This window comes from Stegastes partitus, unplaced genomic scaffold (genome assembly GCF_000690725.1).
Source record: "Stegastes partitus isolate 25-593 unplaced genomic scaffold, Stegastes_partitus-1.0.2 Scaffold1302, whole genome shotgun sequence".
In the NCBI taxonomy this organism is placed as follows: domain Eukaryota; kingdom Metazoa; phylum Chordata; class Actinopteri; family Pomacentridae; genus Stegastes; species Stegastes partitus.
In genome coordinates, this window is record NW_007579033.1 from 92028 (window position 1) to 112764 (window position 20737).

The 20737-nt window shown below is 41.4% G+C and overlaps 2 protein-coding genes across 2 annotated transcripts in view; one reads left to right on the plus strand and one right to left on the minus strand.

Annotated features, from left to right (window-relative positions):
• Positions 1-5273, plus strand: part of rev3l (REV3 like, DNA directed polymerase zeta catalytic subunit) — a 90846-nt gene extending 85573 nt beyond the window's left edge. Inside the window, exons 30-32 of the mRNA XM_008298289.1 lie at positions 29-275; positions 1045-1260; positions 4131-5273. Of these exons, the coding sequence (XP_008296511.1) occupies positions 29-275; positions 1045-1260; positions 4131-4271 (604 nt within the window). The 3' untranslated portion in view covers positions 4272-5273. The remainder of the gene's footprint in view (positions 1-28; positions 276-1044; positions 1261-4130) is intronic.
• Positions 5193-15890, minus strand: mfsd4b (major facilitator superfamily domain containing 4B). The gene is made up of 4 exons (XM_008298288.1): positions 15297-15890; positions 11973-12141; positions 11679-11795; positions 5193-7259 (listed from the first exon to the last, which is right to left on the minus strand). Exons 1-4 carry the CDS (start codon positions 15576-15578, stop codon positions 5938-5940), a joined length of 1890 nt encoding a protein of 629 aa, XP_008296510.1. The 5' UTR covers positions 15579-15890; the 3' UTR covers positions 5193-5937.
• Positions 15891-20737: the final 4847 nt, after the last annotated feature.

Sequence of the window (20737 nt, forward strand, 5' to 3'; positions counted from 1 at the left end):
AGGGTCTCTGTGTTGTTGTTTGTCTCAGGCGTATGATGGCATACGACCGCCGGCTGGAGCCCCGTGTGGGCGAGAGGGTTCCCTACGTGATCGTGTACGGGACGCCCGGCGTGCCGCTCATCCAGCTGGTGCGTCGGCCCATGGAGGTGCTGCAGGACGCCGGGCTGCGCCTCAACGCCACCTACTACATCACCAAGCAGATCCTGCCGCCACTGGGCCGCATGTTCCAGCTGATCGGAGTGGACGTGTTCAGCTGGTACCAGGAGCTGCCCAGGGTGAGACTGGGAGGATTTCTATCTTTGAAATGCAGATAATAATTCAATTATATCACCCACATGAAACACTTGTGAATTAAAGCATCAAGGAAGCAAAGGGAGCGTAATAAAGACACAAACAATCTGCTTCATGCTGAGTTTGGAGGATTAATTACTGTTTAGTTACCCTTTATGTTTGACGAGTGACTGAGCAGCTCACTGCTGGAACTCTGAGAGGTAAAAGTCACCTCTCTCTTCCATTTTTGTAAAAATAAAACCAGACTGTCTGGGTTTTTTATTCAGTGTTTTAGTGGAGAGAGAACAAAGGATGAAGAGAGATCTCTGCTGCTTCCTGCTGAGGATCGAATGAGACTCATCAAACTGCAGCGCTGCTGCTTCGCTCTGTGTCAATACTGAAGTCAGCGTCTGTCTGACAGAGCACAGGTGCCATCTGCTGGCAGAGCTGTTCCTCTAAATCATGAACAAACCACTGATACGCCTTCTTTTGTGTTATTTTTTGGCTTTTGTAAGATATGAAGATGCAAAGAAAAACTGCCACAGTGTTGTTCAGTTTATTTATGTGAAGCTGGATCAGCTAAAGACCAACTAGGCATCTTTAAACGAATCTGTTGATTTTAAACAAACCGAAAAGGCTCAGTCTGACTGGGAAACTCCAAAAGTGTCTCCTCATCCTCTTCATTACTCTGATCAAAGCAGACTCTCCTGCATGTTCCTCACGTGTCTCTGTGCATCAGCTGTGGTGGTTAAAGGACATTTTTTCTCTCTGCAGATCCAGAAGGCGTCTTGCTCCTCAGCGGTGGGTGGAGAGGAGGTGGGGAGGAAGGGAACCATCTCCCAGTACTTCACCACGCTTCACTGCCCCGTGTGCGACGATCTGACCCAGCTGGGCGTCTGCTCGAGGTGTCGCGCCGAACCTCAGCGAGTCGCCGTCACGCTCTACCAGGACATGAGGCAGTGGGAGAGTCAGCAAGACCAGCTGCTGAAGGTGAGAGGCTGGGTGGGGGACGAGGAGGAGTCAGAACGGTGGTGAGATTTGAACATGTTCAGCTCTGAGGAGGAATTTTCTTTGTACATAAAAAGTTCAAATCTAGGAATATACAACATGCTTAACTGTGAAGATGACTGTGGTGCACTGTGCTCACTTTAAACCTCAGTTTAAGATGAACATGTGTAATTTGTGACATCAGAATCATACACCACAGACATCCATGTGTGTCGCCCAATTTAAAAAAATCAGGAAAATCCATAAAAACTGCGTCAGATCTGGCAGTAACATTTTAATGAAAAATCAACACGAGTCATGTTCAACTGCATACTAACAGAAGACAAAGAACACAAACACTGCACAGTGGCAAGACAAGGTGGCAGCGTCCGGTGGGTTTGTTGCAAAGGAACATTTTTAAAATCTAAACTACACCAGAAGAATAAGCATCAGAGCAAGAATCAGCCGCAAATGATGATGTTTCCAAATGCCAGTGGCGGTAACAGTCCACCTGACTGAACCCCGACCACATAAATGATCACTTCTGTCTTTTATGTGTCTACTCATGAGGAATTTAAGTAGGAGGAAGTATGTGTGTTGTGGAGATATTTGTAATTCCAGCTTTTTGTTTCATTTTGTATGTAGGCAGGATGACACGGTTGAAATCACTTTAATGATATTAAGCCTCTGAACCACAAAACCTGCCCAGCGAGTTTTAAAGACCTGTTGTCTTTTACAGACAATGTCAAAATGAAACCATTTATCAGCCAGACACTGTAAAAACAGTCCTGAACTAATCGTGTGTGCCGTGCTATTTTGTGGGGAAATGTAACCAAATCTAAATTGCAGCAGATCCTGTGAAAAAAACTACAACATTTGTCCTCCTCAGTGCAGCCTTGAAGCCTTTAGTGTCTCAGCTGTGATCAACAGATACTTGACAAAAACATTTGACATTTCAGCTGAACTGTAGGCTGTGTTTAGACACAACAGATATAAGACAAATATGGAAACAAATAAAAAAAATAGAAGTTTAAAACGATTTTTAGCATGTAGAGCCACATTTTTTCCAGCATGGGTACCACACCTGTAGGCACTTGGAAAATGTTGTAATTGGAGATTCAAGGTTTTGTCAAGTTTTGTAAAATAATTATTAAGGTTTTTATTTCTGAGTTCCCTCCTCTTCTAGTCACAGCTGTGCTGCTTCCATAGAGCTGCAGGACTTAATATTGCAGTAAAAAATGAGCCCACAGTGAATAAAAACGCCCTGAAACTATTCACAGAGTTAATAGGGATGTTTTTAAAAGACAAACGTTTGACACAAATGATACCCGATAATGAGAGCAACGTTCCCACTGAGAGACGCCTCGTCTAGAACACCAACCATAAATCATCCTAATACCTCCTGCTGGTGGATAACCAGCAGTTTGTTTAAGAACTGTGACATTTTAAGGTCATGTCACAGTACAGCATTCCTCTTTCTCTGATGTGGAGGTTTGATTGGCTCATTCTTGATAACAACAATGTCGCACCAGCGTTTCTACAAGATCACAGTCGGGAAAGAGATTTGAACTTCCAGCAGGCTGTTTGTGTGTCAGAGGCCTCACAGGGAGATAAAGCCACCGTCTGTCCCGCTCTTCAAACACTTCTTCAACTCTTGACTCTACGTTTTTGATACATCTCTGTTCTTATCGACCTTTGGCCGAGTCGCTGCGGTTTATCTTAATAGTCATATAGATAACACACTATCAAAACTGTGATTTGGCTCCCAGCTGAAGGAGCAGCTAAGGTAACAGATAAAACCAGTCGGGGTTGAACACAGAACTCGTTTTTCTAGTTGAAGGTGAGACACTACAGATGAAAAGATTTCACTTCCATCACATGTAACATACACGTTTAGGTGTTTATTTTACTATTTGTTTGCTATCCGACATTTATGCAAACTCTGTAATTTAGTCCTAATGAGATAAAATTTTAGGAATAAAAAGTCATGGTGAATGATGTATTTGTTAAAGTTTTTACCTGTGATGCTGGTTTCCACTAAAACAGATGGAATTTTGCAAAACCAGTTTGTTCTTCTCCTTTTCTAAACCAGATATCATCATTACTTACATTCATTACATTTTCCAGTTTTACTTCTGCCTGAAAATAATTTCTTTTTTTTCTATTGGCAGAATTTTCTAATTTTCAGAATTCACTCTGTAAAAAGCTTTAACTCTTAACATGTCGACAAAACTTAACATAAGGCTGGCGTAAGGTATGTTTAGATTTGTGTTCTGGAAATTAATGCAAATTGTCACGTATTTGGATGGATAATAGCTCATTTGCATAGTAAATTGTAGATTTCCATTGTGAGGGACCAATAAAGTTTCTTATCTTATAGTCCTACGAAAAATACCAGAAGACGTGTTATAAAAATGTATTGTGTTAAGATAAGTAATCAGTGGGGAGGTTTCATGGCCATATGGTCAAATCTTTACCTCCAACTTTGCAAAGCCCCTTTACATTTTTTTATAGCTTTTTATACAAAATTTTTTTCCTTTTTTTCCCTTTTTCTGGCCGTTGACAGTGATTTCTGAATTATGGTGCGAGAAAAAGAGAATTCCAAAAATGTGACTCTTTAGACTCCCGCTATATCTAGTGCTCAGATTTTTGGCCCAGAAATGAATGCAGATAAACGCACATTTAACTGGCTAATATCATATTTGCACAGGTTCATGTAAAATGTCTTATAATATGAAAACTCAGAGTGTTAATGTAGCAATCATCTGAGGAAGTTCCACTGTGACGTCTGTTAAAGTTCTGCCCTGTATTGTCTCCACTGGTAGAGAACATAAACGCAGCCTCAGCAGTGACATTTGTGTGTCTGTGTTCAGATCTGCAGGAACTGCAGCGGTTCTGCTGAGCGGCAGGTTCCCTGTGTGTCTCTGGACTGTCCCGTCCTCTACAAACTGTCCCGGGTCAACCGACAGCTCTCCAAGGCCCCCTACCTCCGACAGCTGCTGGAGCAGTTCTGATCTCAACCCCGGAGCTCCTCGCTGATTTGGTGCTAATTGCTGTCCCCCTTCCTCCCCCCCACCCCCCCCTTATCTCCCATCTCAGTGTTTGATTGTCCATTCAGTTGTAATAGTTTAAATGGTGCTTTGATTGAACCCTGTTGGGTTTCTCATTCTGTCTTGTAACTGTTATTTGTTATACAAGTATCTCTCTGCGTGTGCAGACTGTCGGCTTTCAGCCTCCTGTGGGGAGGCGTTGTGTGTTTCGTCGTCATGCTTGTTTGCTGCATCTCCGTTCGCTGCTACGAGCCGAGTGAAGCTGATATCTCTGATGACACAGGCTGCCTGTCACCCAACAGTCCCATCCAGGATGATTCGTGGTGTCTCGTTTGCGCTGTAGCAGTTTAAAGTCACCGGTTTTAAGGAGCTCCTTACAAATCCCTAGACGAACTACATTGAAACCACTAATTGACTTTTCCTCATTTTTATATTGACTGCAGTCTTTTGTAAATAGTTCCTGTACAGCTCCATCTATAATCTCACTGTGCATTAGCATTAAAAAAAAAAACCTAAAGCTCCGGCCATGAATGCAATCAAATCTGTTTTATGCATTCGGTAAAGGGTGCCATTTTTCATGTTTCTTTAACCTTGATTGTATTGATGTCCAGTTTGGCAGATTTGACACTTCACACTCTACAGAAATGGGAACTGGAAAATTATTCAGTTTTTTTAAAAGAAATCTGGGACTGTTGCAATACTGTATTTTGATAATTTATGTCATGAAGAGTCTATTATTTCCTTGTGCATATATGGTTTTGTGTACGATTCCGATTTACTGTCTTCAAACTACATCAAGATCTGATCTTCAATTCCCCCTACAGCCGTACACAGGATCTGTGTATTTGTATAAATGTAAAAAAATGATAATAATAATGAAGGAGGTGTTTTTTTGTTTGTTTTTAATGGACATTGCTGTGGGTGGAGGTTTGAGATTGATATAATAAAAAAATCAATGTATTAAAATGCCTTCTTTCTTCAGTTATTCGGTTTATCCCAAAATCAAATCATAAGATGAATCACAGTGAAGACACGTGTGATTTGGAGAACCACAAGTCACGTTACATGACAGACAAACAGACAAATTAAACAAAAAAACAACAATTGGATCCTTACGAAAGTGCGACAAAAAAAAAAATTTACTGCCGTCTATCTTCTCATCGCTGCTGTTAAATAACTGCAGTAGTGCAAAATAAAATGACATTTAAAGATCAGTCTTGCAGGTGATGAAGAGGGTGACCGTCCCTGGTTCAACTCATCCACTCTGCTCACGTGTCCTCATGCAAGGCACTGAAATCCTCTCAGCCCTGAAGCAGCTGTTTTGTCGCATCACATGACCGTTGATCTCACCGTGGAGGGAAGGAGGATCACACAGAATCAATATGATAAATTATTTAAAACAGTAAAATCTGATCACCATCCAGCAGAAGTCCAAAAGCTTTAAAAGATGCCTGAAACTTTTTCTTCAAACTCTGAGTTGACACATCGTAAAGCCGCAGTCAGTAGCCAGTGTTGCATTCACTGCACAGTAAATCCAAGAACTGTACATAAACATCGGAGCTTCCTGGATAACACATGTTCCAGTGTAGGGTGTGAGATTGGCAGCACTTTGGAGTCACAGATGTAGCTTTTAGTCTCTTTTCTCTCTGTCCAGAGACAGCAGCAGCGCATCGCTCGGGGAGTCTCCCTCCAGAGAGATGGCGTCTGAAAACGGCGCCCCGGCTGCTGGCTCCGTCTCCGTCTCCTGGCTGCTGGAGGCGGCAGCGGCAACGTCAGGAGGAGAAGACGGCTTGCTGGGCGAGTTAACAAGACTCGACGTGTCGTCCATTTCAATGACCTCAAAGTCTGCGTCGTTCCACTGATCAGCTTCGTTCTCCTGCTCTTCTTCCTCCTCCTCCTCCTCCTCCTCCTCTTCCTCCTCGTTGACACCAGAGTCCAGCAGCGCCTGCCGGTACTCGCTGTCGTCCAATTCTGGTCGGCCCCTGGCTCTGGGCTTCCTGCTCTGGCTGCTGGGCGCCGACGCCAGCTTGTACATGACGGGGAAGAGGATGGAGGTGAAGGTGGCGGTGACCAGCGACAGGTACATCAGCAGTGGCTGGTCATGGAACTTTCCCAGCAGGAGGCCAACCAGCGCCGGCAGCACCATCTCGCCAAGCGCCGCCCCCACCACGAAAATCGCCGCCGTGTGGCCCGTCACCGTGGTGTACTGCTCCACCCAGGAGATGCCACTAGGGAAGGTAGTGGCCATGGATGCCCCGTAGAGGGCGGAGCACAGCCACAGCGCCGCCTGCTCCTTACTGAAGAGGCAGAGCAGCAGGGAGGAGACGGTGGAGCCAACCAGGCTGAGCAGGATCATGGTTCCTGGGTACACGCAGGCTGCAAAGAAGATGGCCAAACCTCGAAAGGCAGCGAACGACCCCCAGAACAGCGAGTTCAGCCCGGCCGCCTGTGGCTCCTTCATCTTAACATAGTCCTTGGCGTAGGTAAAGATGAAGGAGCCGTACGCTACCTCTGCACCTACATAGGCGAAGAAGAAAAAGAAGAGCAGGGCGACAAGAGCATTGTGGTGTTTGGCCGTCAGCGGCTTTGTTGACGCTGCGCGGGCTTTGTCACGTGACGTGCTGCTGCGAGAGTAGAGGATGAAGAAGAGGAAGGACATGAGGAAGATGAAGCCGCCGATCACAATGTAGGCCCACATGGATTTGAGGCTGCTGCCCTTGCTGTGGATGTAGCGGATTATTGTATCGGGGGCTTTGGTGGCCTGTATGGTGGTGATGGCAGGCGTGGACTCGGTCGGTGTGATTCCGACGCTGCTGCTGTTGCCGTCGGTCCCAAACACCAGCTTGGCTATGATGGGAGACATGAAGGCTCCGGCGGCGAAGCTGAAGTGCAGAGCCTGCATGTGGGGACCCGCCTGCTCCCCCCAAGTGTTCAGGATGAGCACGTTTCCACCTGACAGACGAGAAAAACACATTGATTACACACTGTTACCGATAAGATGAACTCACTGAGGGGTGAAAAGTTTACCGTCCGCTCTGAAACGTGAGCATCTGGACAGAAACAGTGCAAAATGTACACGAAGAAAAACTCTTTTCTGGTTTCAAAAAGGTACAAAAATATAAAGCTCAGCAAGTACCGTTTTTTTTTTTTGTTTGTTTTTTTGGGGGGTTTTTTTCAGGGTCACTTCATCTCAGGTCATCAGATTTTTTGAACAGTTTCTGCTCAGACATCTCTGGTTGCCTGAAATATTTATAGCATAAAATTTGGATATTTTGTACCAGGTTCCCTGAACGCCACATGTATATTCTATGAGGCAGCACAGAGAAGCCTTTAGTCTCCACTTTATTCTGCAGCTCAGACAGGTGTGTTATCAGAGATGAGTTTAGAAACAGCTCCATCTGAAGCTGATTAAAGCTGTGTTATGTCCATGTGTCCCCTCTTTCACTATTCATGACCTTTATACTTCCACTGTTTGTTTTCCTGCACATCATGCAGCAGCATTTGTCCACCAAAGCTGATCAGCAAATGGAGGAAAAGAAAGCTGATTGAAACTTTTCGTCTTACGACAACGGCTTCTTTTTCATGTGCAGTCGATGGTCATTAATTAACACAAAGTCCACTGATTAGACAAACCATCAAGGTTAAAGATCTAACGCAGGAGGCCTGCTGGCAGAGCGCCGGCAACTTTAACACAACATGGACACAACGATGATTACACAAGACTGACGTGTCAAGAAATCAATAGTTAATAGACAAGCCATCACACTCCGACCAACAGGGACGTTTTCAATGATTAGATCTCATTGCATAAGAGTCTGTTGAGGGAACTCAGCTCCATTTACTGTAACAGAGCTTTTTAAATGACTTTTGACCCTCCACAGCTTTAGAAGCACAAGCTGAAATAATGATAATTACATATTTGTGGCAGCAAATCCTGACATAACTATTAACATCATTCTTGTAATGCAAAAACTGAAAAGAGAAAATGTCTGTTGTGTTATATCTCATAAATTTAGACGCCAATTTGTTTTTCTAATGCAACGCTTTAAAGAACACAATAATTTATGACTGTTAGCGTAAAAAATCCTTTCCTTATTCTTTCAACATAAAAACTAATGCCAGATCTCTCTTCCTTTCTAAACACATACAAGCTGGGTTATTCCATCTCAAACTTTTGTATCCAAAACAACAGGTATTTTTAGACTAATAATAAACAAAACAAATGATGAACAACATCTCAGGAACTTTTAAAGATAACAGCCTGAATTTTTCAATGTTGTTTCCCATAATAATTATTGACAAGTAGATCAAATAGTCCAGAATTATAGGTGAGTTAAAATATGAAAAAAATTGAAGGCGTCATGGAAAGTCACATCTTTGAGCACACACTAACAAAAAAATGTATATTGCAAAAGTCCACCAGTGATATTTTCTGAACCATATGAAGCTGCATGTCACAATACTACAAAACAAAACAAATAATACTTGTAAATATCAAATACTTCTTACAAAAACGAGGGGAGAAAAAAAAGCTTTAAAAAGTTGGTAGATAGTCTAATCCAAATAGAGAAGAAGTCTTTAATGTTAAACATGCCATTTAGAATGAGGTGAACTCAACTGATATTCAGACACACAGCTAATTAAAACTGCTTCATCGCATTTTGTGACCAGTTCTAGAAACAGTGCTGCAAAACTGTGTTACTAGCATCACCAGTGCGACTTGCAAATATGCAAATCATCATCGTGTATCATGTGAAACCCCAGAAAGAGTGAGAATTAGTTTGAGTGAGTGATGCTATTGTAGACGAGTGAGATCGGGTAATGAGGGCAGAGAGGTAACGCAGAGATCTCATCATCATAACAATGCAGGATGGGGACAATGCTGGGCGAGATGTCATCTACTTGTGTGCGGTCCGTAAGTACTCTCGCTTTCGCTCTTCACTGTGGCGACAATGAAACGAAATATCGACTCACTGTTCAAAAGAAAAGCTCATTCAGACCCTCCTGTGCCACTCGAGTCCTAAATTCCTGATGATAATCTCGAGTAGAAAGAGGCAAAGTCGCCCTCTTCCTGAATGGAATCGCTCACACAGAGAGATGTGGCAAATAAGGAAATACCTTGTATTTGATGTCCTGCTTACAATATAGGACATTTGCAGAGATTTTCTATCTTTGTATCTTAGAGAACAGTGGTTGAAAACGACTGGAACTGTGGCCTCAGGCTGCTCTCACATGGCAGCAAAACGTCCAGTCATATGCAGTTACAGCTCGGTGACACAGTTTAAAACACAAACTGCATCCGCCTCCTTCTTCCTGCAGCTTCTGATATAACTAAAGATATCAAACATCACTTTCTCTAACCAGAGCTCTATTTTAATACATCCAGAATTACATTTTGACATGTCATAACTCCAATTCAAGATATCTACAATGTCATTCTGACAGGAACAACTTCAAGATATGTCAAAAGGACCAGATAGATATCTGGAATGGAGGGGAAATACAGATATCATGAACTCGTCAGTCATACTGCAAATATCTAAAACTGGAATAAATACTGGTCATAATTTAGCTGCAAATATCCACAAACATTTGTAGATATGTGCAGCTGAACTGGAGAAACCCCGTAGACATGAATAGCTAAAGTGGCACCATTCCTCCTTGGAAGAATGATGACTATCTGAAATGACAGCTGTGGATAACGGAAACGTTCTGAAGAAATGAATCACAGATATCTGCAAACACATCTCGCTCTTTAAAGAGTCGCCTTGCTAGCCCTGTCTGTCTCTTTACCCATCCTGAGTCTGGCCTCACTCAGCACTAATCAAAACACAGCAACTCAACCCGACCACTAACCGGCGTGATTTGGTATCCAAATAATTTGCGTAGAATATCTACTGGCTTCAACCGGTTCTGCTGCTGCAGCTGAAGGAGGAACAGAGAGTCAGGACGAGAAGATAGAGAAAGAGGAAGAGGACGGTGGTAGTTATTCAACACGACTCAAGAACTGGAACTGTATTGTGCGATTTTCTGTTTGTCACAAAGCCCTTGCTAATTAAAACATTTGCAGTGGAGCGTGTTATATTCTATATCGTAGGCTATTGAGGCTATCAGTCAGCTACAGCCACAGATACATGGCAGTCTTTAGAAACGATGGTGCTACTGAAGAAAAAAGTTCATCTGGAGCTCTGATTTAAGATATTTCACGTTCATTTTAACGTTGTTGACAAAAATTCGCTGCTAGCACAATGCTCTCTGTACTCCCGTGTGAGCGTGTAAAACACACCTGTGCTGTGTAGTGCAGCAATGATTGTGCGCTACTGGTTCAACAGGTGTCAGCTAAATTGCTTGTACTGCCTCGCCTAATGACAGATTTTGTTGCGGATATGTTAAACTATAACTTTGTCCTCTGTCCTGTGCTCTGCTGTCTGCTTTTTAACAACTCAGCTATGCCTTCGTGCAAACATGCAGCGACACAGAGACAGAGGGGAAACCAGTAAAATGACCGCTCAGAACTGGGTTTGAAATGTGATGTTGCTATTTTTTGAGAATGTAAAAGTTAAAATTTTGCATGTCCGTATCTGTGCGAGTGCATAATAACCCTTAAAGTTCACGTCCAGCCAGCACAGGCAGCTCCTTGGTTAGATATTATGGTTGCAAGTAGTAGCTTTTCTTTTACACTGGCTCAGTCAGTCTCTCCAATCCATTTAGCTGTTGTTAGTATATTATAAAGATGAAGCAGTCTATAGCTGAATATTTCAATAAACAATATGGGGAGGAGGCTGGGGGAGAACTAGAGGTCTACATCACACACACCTGATGATCCTGCAGGAACAAAACGTCCACAAATAGGACACAAGCAATGTATATAAAATCCCTCTAACATTACAGCCCTTTGTTTCACTCCTTTTAAAGTAATTTTTGGTCACACAACTGTTTGAGTTGCTGTGCTGCAGTAACTGAGTAAAGACTAGAGGCTTGTCGGTTCACAGCAGACGAATGAGCCTCTAATGTAACCTGCATGTGATGCGTTAAGGGAACTCATGTAAAGTGTGGCGTCTGACGATAAACAAGTGTTTAGCGAGTGAAGAGTTCAGCAGAGTTTGTAGGAGCGATGTCAGATAATCTCAGGGAAAATATCATACAAATATCAAGTCTCAAGCCAATCTTTAAATCAATACATGCAAATGAAGACAACTAGTCATCAGCAGTGTGTGAGGCTGCTCGTCCAAAGAATTAAAAAAGGGCAGGAGGTGCATCAACACATGATGTGCTGATGGGACAGACTGAGAAAGTTGGTAGCTGCAGTCATTTTCTTACTCTGTAACCAGAAACACATTGCCCACTGAAACACGGTGCAGGTTGTCTTACCTGTATCCAGAACACCCATCGACATCCCGATGCTGGACATGAACGCGGTGAGCAGCAGAGCCTGCTTACAGAAAGGGATCGCACACATTCCAAACGCGGTGATCAGCATCGAAGAACCTACAAGGAGAGATAATTGGAAGAAAAATATTTTTGTAGAGCGAGTGCAAACGGTTAGAATAACTGTGATGAAAACCCGTCGCGCCTCGTGGATGTGCAGACCGCGGACACCTGCCGCGCACGCAGCTGTGAGTGTTGACGTGACTCTGCAGCGGCGGCATGTGGGTGAGAGGTTACCTAGCAGGACGTAGGGGTTCATGCAGTCAAAGAGGAGGCCTCCTAACAGGGATCCACCGATGTAGCCCCCGGAGCGGCCGACGAAGATGTACGAGATGTTGCTGATGTCTTGCTTCACGTTCACAGCTAGATCGTGGAATGTGGGGCCAAGAACGGAGATACTCATCCCCTGGAAAAACAGGTTGATGGTTACAGCAAGTTGGAAGTAGAAGATAAAATCTCTGCAAGTGAATGTTATGTGACGGACTCTCACTAACTCTAAAAAAGCAGTTGATCCTCAGAGATCACTGATCTGTGAGGTCGGGTGTATTTAAGGTGTTATTAGCCATGAAATTCTAACTTTTGATTCTATCCCTTGCCCTCCATCTTCCTTCTTGTTCTAAATTGTTAATGTTCAGCCACTGTTTAGTAGGTGAGGTCACTATCAGCAGAGAAATGAGCATCTCTGTCCAATCTGAGACAGCTTTGTCCTGAAATGTAAAAATCTACACCCTGTGATAGACTGGTGACCTGTCCAGGGTGTCCCCTGCCTTCAACCTAAGTCAGCTGGGATAGACTCCAGCCCCCCTGCAACCCTAGTGAGGCTTAAGCGGTGTATAGATAATGAATGAATGAATGAATGCATGAATGAATGAATGAATGAATGAATGAATGAATGAATGAATGAATGAATGAATGAATGAATGAATGTAAAAATCTACAAAAAGCCTTCAAAGCACCAACACTATCTGACCTTTACTGTCAGGATTTACCACTGATCAAAATGGAAGTAGCTTATATAAGTAGCAAAACACAACATACAGCAGTCAACAAAATACATCTTAAATGTGTGTTATGGGTGGATTTTTTTTTTTTCCTTAGACAACTTTTAGTCAAAATTGTTCCCAGAGCTTCTTTGTTCCCACGTTTTATAACAGCGATACTGAAACTGAAAAAACACAGCCTGTGTGTACTTTAGTTTTCCAGGTGTAACTGGAAGAAGATACGTTAACGTAGCAGCGGCAAGCCAACACTCAGATGTGTGCAGATGGATTGCAGTAATCTGATGTGGACAGCTTGGTTGGAGAGCAAGTTTTGCAACTATGAAAATCATGCAGCATTGGCTTCATCAAACAGGATGTCTGCCTGCACATCACAACAGGCCTTTTGTTCACTGACAATGCTGACAAAGAAGTATGCACAAATTATTAAAAACATATCACTCAGCAGCTTTTGAATGTGTGTGTGTTTGGCTGCATGGCTGTACATTCTGCTGAACATTAAGGGGACAATGTAATACAGTTGTTTAATTGTAGATTTTTTTATGTGCCAGTTTGTGACTTTTCTGCATCAATTTATAGCAGAAAAGATAAAACTGCATCATGTTTTTTTTCACAAATAAATATCCTTTGCTGATCTTGATGCTTAATGCTGCTCAACAAAGATCAATTAGAAAAAACTTGCATGAAGAGTCCAATTAAAAGAGGTACTTTACATAAAACTCTTAATGGTGGAACAATACAAGTTGGCTCTGGAACAAGTCCATGTGTCTTATTAAATCCTGTCGCACAATAAACAAACTCAAATCCAAATCAAAGTCTCATATATATATATATATATATATTTTTTTTTTTTTTTCTTTGAGCTGTTCCTGAAGCTGGCTGGCTGGTTCACATCCCAGCAACACCTGGAATCTTTCTATGTGGAGTTTGCATGTTCTCCCCGTGCAGCGTGGGTTCTCTCCGGGTTCTCCGGCTTCCTCCCACACAGTCCAAAAACATGTTGAGGTTAATTGGTGATTCTAAATTGTCCGTAGGTGTGAATGTGAGTGTGCTTGGTTGTCTGTCTCTAAGTGCAGCCCTGTGATAGACTGGTGACCTGTCCAGGGTGTCTCCTGCCTTCACCCTAAGTCGGCTGGGATAGACTCCAGCCCCCCCACAACCCTAGTGAGGATCAAGCGGTGTATAGATAATGGATGGATGTTGCTGAAGCTGCCCTCATCGTGTCCACTCTTAGTTTCTTTGTTGTCACCTGCTGTTTCTTACTGTTCCATTGCCTAATCAGTTTTCTCTTTAATAACTGTCCTTTTATAGTTCTGGCTCTTTTTTATGACCCAATATGATCACCCTTGGCTATTCTGTTCAGGTAATTATCTTATCATGTTTTTTATGCTGGAGTTTTGTTTCCTCTCTGCAGGTATTTATGGTTCTGGAGCTCCATTGGTTCCTGGTTCCACCAGTCTTTCCACTGATTTCTTACTTCCAGAGCCTGGTTCCTGCTAAATGGGCATTCTTCTTCTCCCAGTACAGTGGCTCATAGGGAAGCTTTGTATTTGTTAGGTTTGTCATATATATTGACCCTTAGGTTAGGTTAGGTGTAGGTTTGTCACACTAATATTTAAGCTAGTTAATTTGTAAGTTAATTTGCATTATATTATAAAGCACTCACCTGAATATATAAATTAATCAGGTAGGTTGTTGTGTTTATACTGAACTACAACAATTAATTAATAACAGCCTATTTTGATCATTGATTTTTATAGAGAAAAAGTCCAAATGATCTGATTCCAGCTCCCTGAATGTGAATATTTTAGGGGTTCTTCACTGCTTTGGGAAGCACCAAATGACATTTTTCACCATTTTCTGACATTTTTTTTTGACCAAACAACAAAATAAAGGATAGATTTATGAGCAATGAGCATATTTATATGATGCAGACTTGGTATATAATACTATTTGTTCTTAATTTTATTTCATAATAAATCCTTAAATTGAAGTCAGTCAGGCTGATTTGTAGTATATGTAACACTAATGGTACTGACCTTAATATTTAAATTAATCATGTAGATTTGTATATAATATTGGAAGTTCTTGATACTCACATTGAAGCTAGTCAGGATCATTTGTATTCTATATATATATATTGCACTGAGGTCTCAAATTTTATATTTAAACTTTTATCTCTTTACTGGAAGCAGTAAACGGCTGCTGTATTGAATGTGCTATATGACAAACACCTGATACATGACTTGCTGTTTGCTAACATGAGTTAATTTCTACGAGAAGGTTTATTTAAAGGGTCAACAGAACATAATATACACCTGCTTTAATTCCTTCTAAACACTGTTTTTTGTTTTGCTAACTGATAACATGAAGATAACCGTAGCTAGCTAGCTAACCACCAGCAGATGCTAGCTAACCTGACTGACGGTAGCTAGCTGGTCGGTTAACTGATAACTGATAAATACAGTTTCACAAAGACGAGGCCTGAGAAAGCTACACGGCGACATTTCGCTGTATAACGACTCAGGGCTTTAAGCTAACGTCCCCCCCTGCGGACACCTACCAAGCCCAGGAAGGAGCCACACAGCGCCAGGGTGACTATCCAGCGGCCGCACGCTCCACCGCCGCCCCTTCCCCCGCCGACCACCTCCACCCGCTCGTCGCATCCCGGCTTCGCGCTCCTCTTGCCCGCCTTCAGAGCGCTTTTCAGCCCCCTGCCCGTGTCCTTCCTCTTGTCAAACAGGGTGTCCTCTTCCTGCTCGTCGTTGTCGTCGTCGTCCTCCATGCTGGCGAAGCGGACGTGCTTCTTCTTCACCACCGCGTCTCGGGTCGCGGATGTGGACATACCTGTCAGTCAGTCACTGCTGAAGCTTCCGCCGCCGCCGCCGCCGATGATGATGATGATGATGATGATGGTGCTCCGTCAGCGCTCCGTCAACAAACCGAGGAAAACCGCAATGGTCAGCTATTTGACCCACCTCCTCCTCCTCCTGCGGAGACCTCCGCTGTGAAGGTTCCTCCCGGTTTGACGGTTCAAACGGAGTCGCTCATGTTTAAAGCGGCTGGATGGTTGAGAGGATGACAGCGGAGTAGCGCCGCTGCAGCCGCCGCCGAGCTTCCATATGTCAACAGTAACGTATAGCTGCTGGAGGCGCGCAGATCGTCTGTTGTGAAGGAGGCTCACTCCGCGTGGTAAAACAAATACCGAGCTGGGCGATTAACAGCCGTCCTCAAATGTATTCACACCCTGTCACTGACAAAAGTTGGAATTGACAAAAGTAATAATAAATTAAAATTTTATGAAAATCATGACATTGCTTTTGAATTGTGGTTTAACAGAAATATATATATAAGCAAAATGGGACCTGTAAACTAATATTTTGTTGAACAACCCTTTGAGCCAATCAGTGCAATCACGTGTTCTCTCTAACTCTCAGTCAGACTTGTGCACCTGGTGACAGGTGTTTAGATTTTGGTCCACTGCTCATCAGCAAAGTGCTCTAATTTGTCTGGGACAGTTTTGTTGTTGTTGTTGTTGTTTTGTTTTTTTTTTTTTAATTATTCTTTTCAACCACAATGCATAAGCAATGTGTTATTTCAATAAATTATAATTTAGAAAATTTGTATTTATTATTACTTTTTTCAGTTTCTAGTTATCTGAGTGACTATTGTGAATTTTGCCCTTTTTTAATGGAAGGGTAGTAGAGCCTGGAGTTCAGAAGTCTGTCACCATCAGTTCATATCAATTATAATCTATTTTTAAATGAAATATTTTTCTATTCTATTGTTTTCTATTCTGTTCTATTCTATTTTTTCTATTCTATTCCATTTTATTCCATTCTATTGTTTTCTATTGTATTCGTTTCTGTTCTATTTTATTTCATTCTATTCTGCTATTCTATTTTTTCTGTTCTATTCTATTGTTTTCTATTTCATTCTTGTTTTTCTATTCTGTTCTAATTTATTTTTTCTATTCTGTTGTTTTCTATTCTATTCTCTTGTTTTTGTTTTTTGTTGTTGTTGTTTTTTAATAAAACATGGCTCTATCTAAGCATTTTGACCACGTATGCCTTCCTATTCATCCACTCAAAATATGAATGAATTTAATGTTTAAATAAAAATATATCTTATTGTGAGAAAAAGTAAAATGGCTTTTACTGATGTAATACTTTGCTAGCAGGCTATGCGCGCTCTTCTTGGCTTCTGTGTAATATCAGTGTGCAACATAGATTGCAATATTACTATTTGTCTATCAGTATTTCTACTCATGAAAGAATGTCTGCAAAACAATTGATATGTACAATATTGTTATCGGAACTAGTGTTTATGTATATGTTTTGTTTATTTTTGTTTTTCTACTCATATTTGTTAAATGTTTCCCCTTTGCTGTGGGATTTTTAAAGGCTTATCTTATCGCATCACATTGTAGTTGCAGTAAATTATTAGCATATTTAGGAGAAATTTCATTTGATCTAATTTAGGAAATCTACCAGATTTTTAATTGTGTTTCCAATTTCAGCTGTGACAGTGAGCCACACATCCTCATTGAAATGCGGTGCAGCTTGTAATGTTAACAACTGTGTTTTTTCCTGCTAAGGAATATGTCTGCAATGAAGAAGCTGTTTAGACTCTTTGAGAGCAATATTTGTAGCAGAAGGATTTGTGCTTCAACAGACAGAGCAGAGTGAGACCTCTCATATTTTCAGCCTCTCTGATTCAGCTGACACGTTAAAAGTGATTCAGGATTTCAGGAAGCAGCAGAAACAGAAATGGCGGCCTCTAGTGTTTGGCAGGAGACACTGCAGGTGGCCATATGTCAGACAGAAGTCACTATTAAACTTCTCCAGCTGCTTTCTCACAATAAGACAGTATTTTTGTATTACATGTTTTCTTGGAGTCTATATATATATGCAAATACAACATCATATATCTAAAAATGATCTTATTTCCATTATTTCACAGGACAGACATCTGAACGCTGGATGAAGCCAACTTTAAAACTCTTTCATTTTGTTCCCCTTTAAAGTCAAAAGTTTTCAAAGTGGATTTTCGACATCTCTTTTAATTACTCCATTAATGCAAACAGCCAGAAAAACTATTTTCACCATGTTTTCAGGAATACAATGTTCTATAAGTCATCATTAAACTTGAGAATCTCTATCAGAATAAAACTATGAAGCTCGGTGCATTTACATGCGACTGGAGATTGTTGAATAAAAAATGAACAAAAATGTGTTTTAAATATATGTATTCTAACTGACATCTACAGACAAGAACAAACCACGTGTAGTAGAATAAACATCTAAATGTGTGTAAAGGAGGGTGAAGGAATTATAGCCCAAAAAAAATTACATAGAAATTCAGGTACTCAAAGTCGGTTTGAAAAGTAAATTCTTCTGGTTTTGGCTTCATCACTATTGCCTTCCATGAGGACCAGTGGTTTGAGGGACACTCCTGTCACCTTTTTCCTTCACCTAAATGCGTATTTTGGATGTTTTCTTTGCTTTAGTCTGAAAGAAAAGTTATTGAAGCAGAATATCCCAAAATATCAAATTTGACCAGTTCATGAAAACTACAATGGTTCTGCCAGCACTGTCTTACCTTCAACTATGTCTCCTGAAACATTCAGAATTTACTATTTAAATATACTTTTTGATGGAGTTTCTTTTTGGTAAACAAAAAAATCCTAATTAATATATTATGTCTTGATGACAATTTACAAGCCTGTAAATCAGTAGGAACAATAGTGTCAGATCAAAGTAATGCAGTAAAACTACATCTCCCAGTGAAATGCGGTGTAGTTAGACTGCTATTGATGTGCAGTACTTGAGTATCTGTACTTACTTAACTACTACATTGTTTCTCAGTGTGCAAGTATTCATATTTTTGTCCAAAAAAGAAGGTTTTGGTGAACTTTGACGTCCCAGAAGTCTTGGTTTGGGCTTTGAGACTTGATTTTGCTGCTAATCCCAACAAAGCAATATGAATTTAATGTAAAAGTCACTGTAAACAAATATATACACTGTCATTGTGTTGTTAACAGAGAAACACTGGAGCTTGAATACATTTACTGAATGTCACTTTGTAGCAAAGTGTCTGCCAACTCAATGTAACGCTGAACATTTCACTTTCTTGGTGACCCTATAGAGGCCCTGTTCAAGGGCTCTTAGACATCCACATTCAGGGGATTCATTACCTCCTGGGTCGCCACATACATTGAGAATATTTGTTCCTACAGTTGAGCCCCTCGGGCTGCAATTCCTCTCAGACTGCTAACAAATCCTGCTTTCTTCCTCGAGGTGGATAATCTACTGTAACCTGATAAAAGCATGTCAAATGTGGAGAGCACACAGCCTGGGAAGAATTCCTGAGACGGACTAAATTTGGTTCTCTGTTCCTACAAATATGGGTCAAAAGAAGTGGCTCATTCATCCGTGAGCGACTGTGCAACTTAAACGATCTGTGTCAGGTCGTAACGTCCTGCTTCACTGCATTTAGTTTTAGGTGTTTAAACGAAAAGAAGCTTGAGTTTAAATGTGACACACTGACGGACGGATAAATCAGGACAAAGTCACTGAAGCTTTTCAATATTGTCTTTTTTTTTTTTTTTTTGTCTTGAAAAAGTTGAAGTCCGATTGTGTTTACATACATTGCATATATTGTAGTTCGCCACACATCCTGCAGCAGAAAGATAGCAAAACTAATATTTACGTAGAACCCTTTTTGGGTTACTCAACAGATACATGAATTATCAGTCACACACAACTTGAAGCAAACAATAAACATCAAAACTGAGCCTTTAGGGAACAGAAATTAAGACACAATGAAAGTAGCAAAGATGCACCAAATGCATCAATACACAGATGATCTGAAACAAGTCAGTGGTTGGATCGGATAACAGCAAATAAACAATGAAAAGCTATAAACATCGATGCAGATATAAGACAGAAAACACTTAGTGTGTAAACTCAATGAAGTTTGTGCCAAAGAAAAAGATGTAAATGAATGAGTAAATAAAAATAAATCAAACTTTTTTTTTGGCAAAATGTCTCTTTGGAAGGCACAGATCACATAAAGGAGCAGGTGTGAAGCAAAAGCTGAATTAAATCAGAAAGTGAAAGTAAAGAATAAGCATAAAAAATACATTTTAACGACATGTGTATGGCAAAGAGGTTTACAATCAATATTCAGATGTATCAATTGAGGCTCTTGCTGGTGAATGGCAGGAAAAATAAACTCATCAGAACAGATGTAAACGCTGTAAAATTTCACTCACTTCTGGCATTTAAAAAAAAAGGCATTTCTGGTTCAAGCGCTTTGTTAAAGAGCAAAACTCTGGAGACTAAGCTGAAGCTATGCAGTTTATTTCTACCTCCGGTCACGCTGCCTCTGGTGAAGGGACGGAGGAGGCAGGATGCCCGACAGGGGGCAGACTTGGACTATCATCTGAGGTAGAGTGTCGCGGGTCTGCGGAGGGAAAACCAGTGACACCCGGCAGCTCTGTGACGCTGCAGCTGTTTCCCAAAAGGTCAGAGTTTTCCCAAAACCTGTCGCTGTCAGTGGTGACGAGTTCAGCAAATAGGATTAACACAACTTTCACTTCTGTACATTTTGGTCTTCAGGAAATGAAATTAAGGCTTTAGGCAAATTACAGAATGACATTCTTCTCAAGAACTACGAAATAAATACAATATGAAAACATAAAACACCTTCCCACTGAAGGTTAATGAACTGGGCGCTGAGTTAATGATCGACTGGACTTATCCGGACTGATGGTGAATTATTAGTCAAGTCGTGTCCACAGTTCCATTTCCAATGGAGGAGACTCAGTCTCTGAAATGATGAGCGACTGTAGGTACACTTGTGTTAGCATTTCTATACAGTGGTGAGGGATTACATATGCACCGGTATACTGTGTGTCTTTGGTCCATTTAAGAGGCCATCCATCCCAGCAGGTGGTCTGTTGTTGCCACGGCGACAGCTGCTTTATGACCTGGACCTCGT

Excerpts from the sequence above, each read along its gene's own strand:
- mfsd4b (XM_008298288.1), bottom strand. The coding sequence starts at position 15,578 with ATGTCCACATCCGCGACCCGAGACGCGGTGGTGAAGAAGAAGCACGTC. Across the intron at positions 12,142-15,296 it reads GTGGCTCCTTCCTGGGCTTG|GGGATGAGTATCTCCGTTCT; the intron begins GTAGGTGTCCGC and ends CTGTTTTTCCAG. Across the intron at positions 11,796-11,972 it reads GAACCCCTACGTCCTGCTAG|GTTCTTCGATGCTGATCACC; the intron begins GTAACCTCTCAC and ends CTCTCCTTGTAG.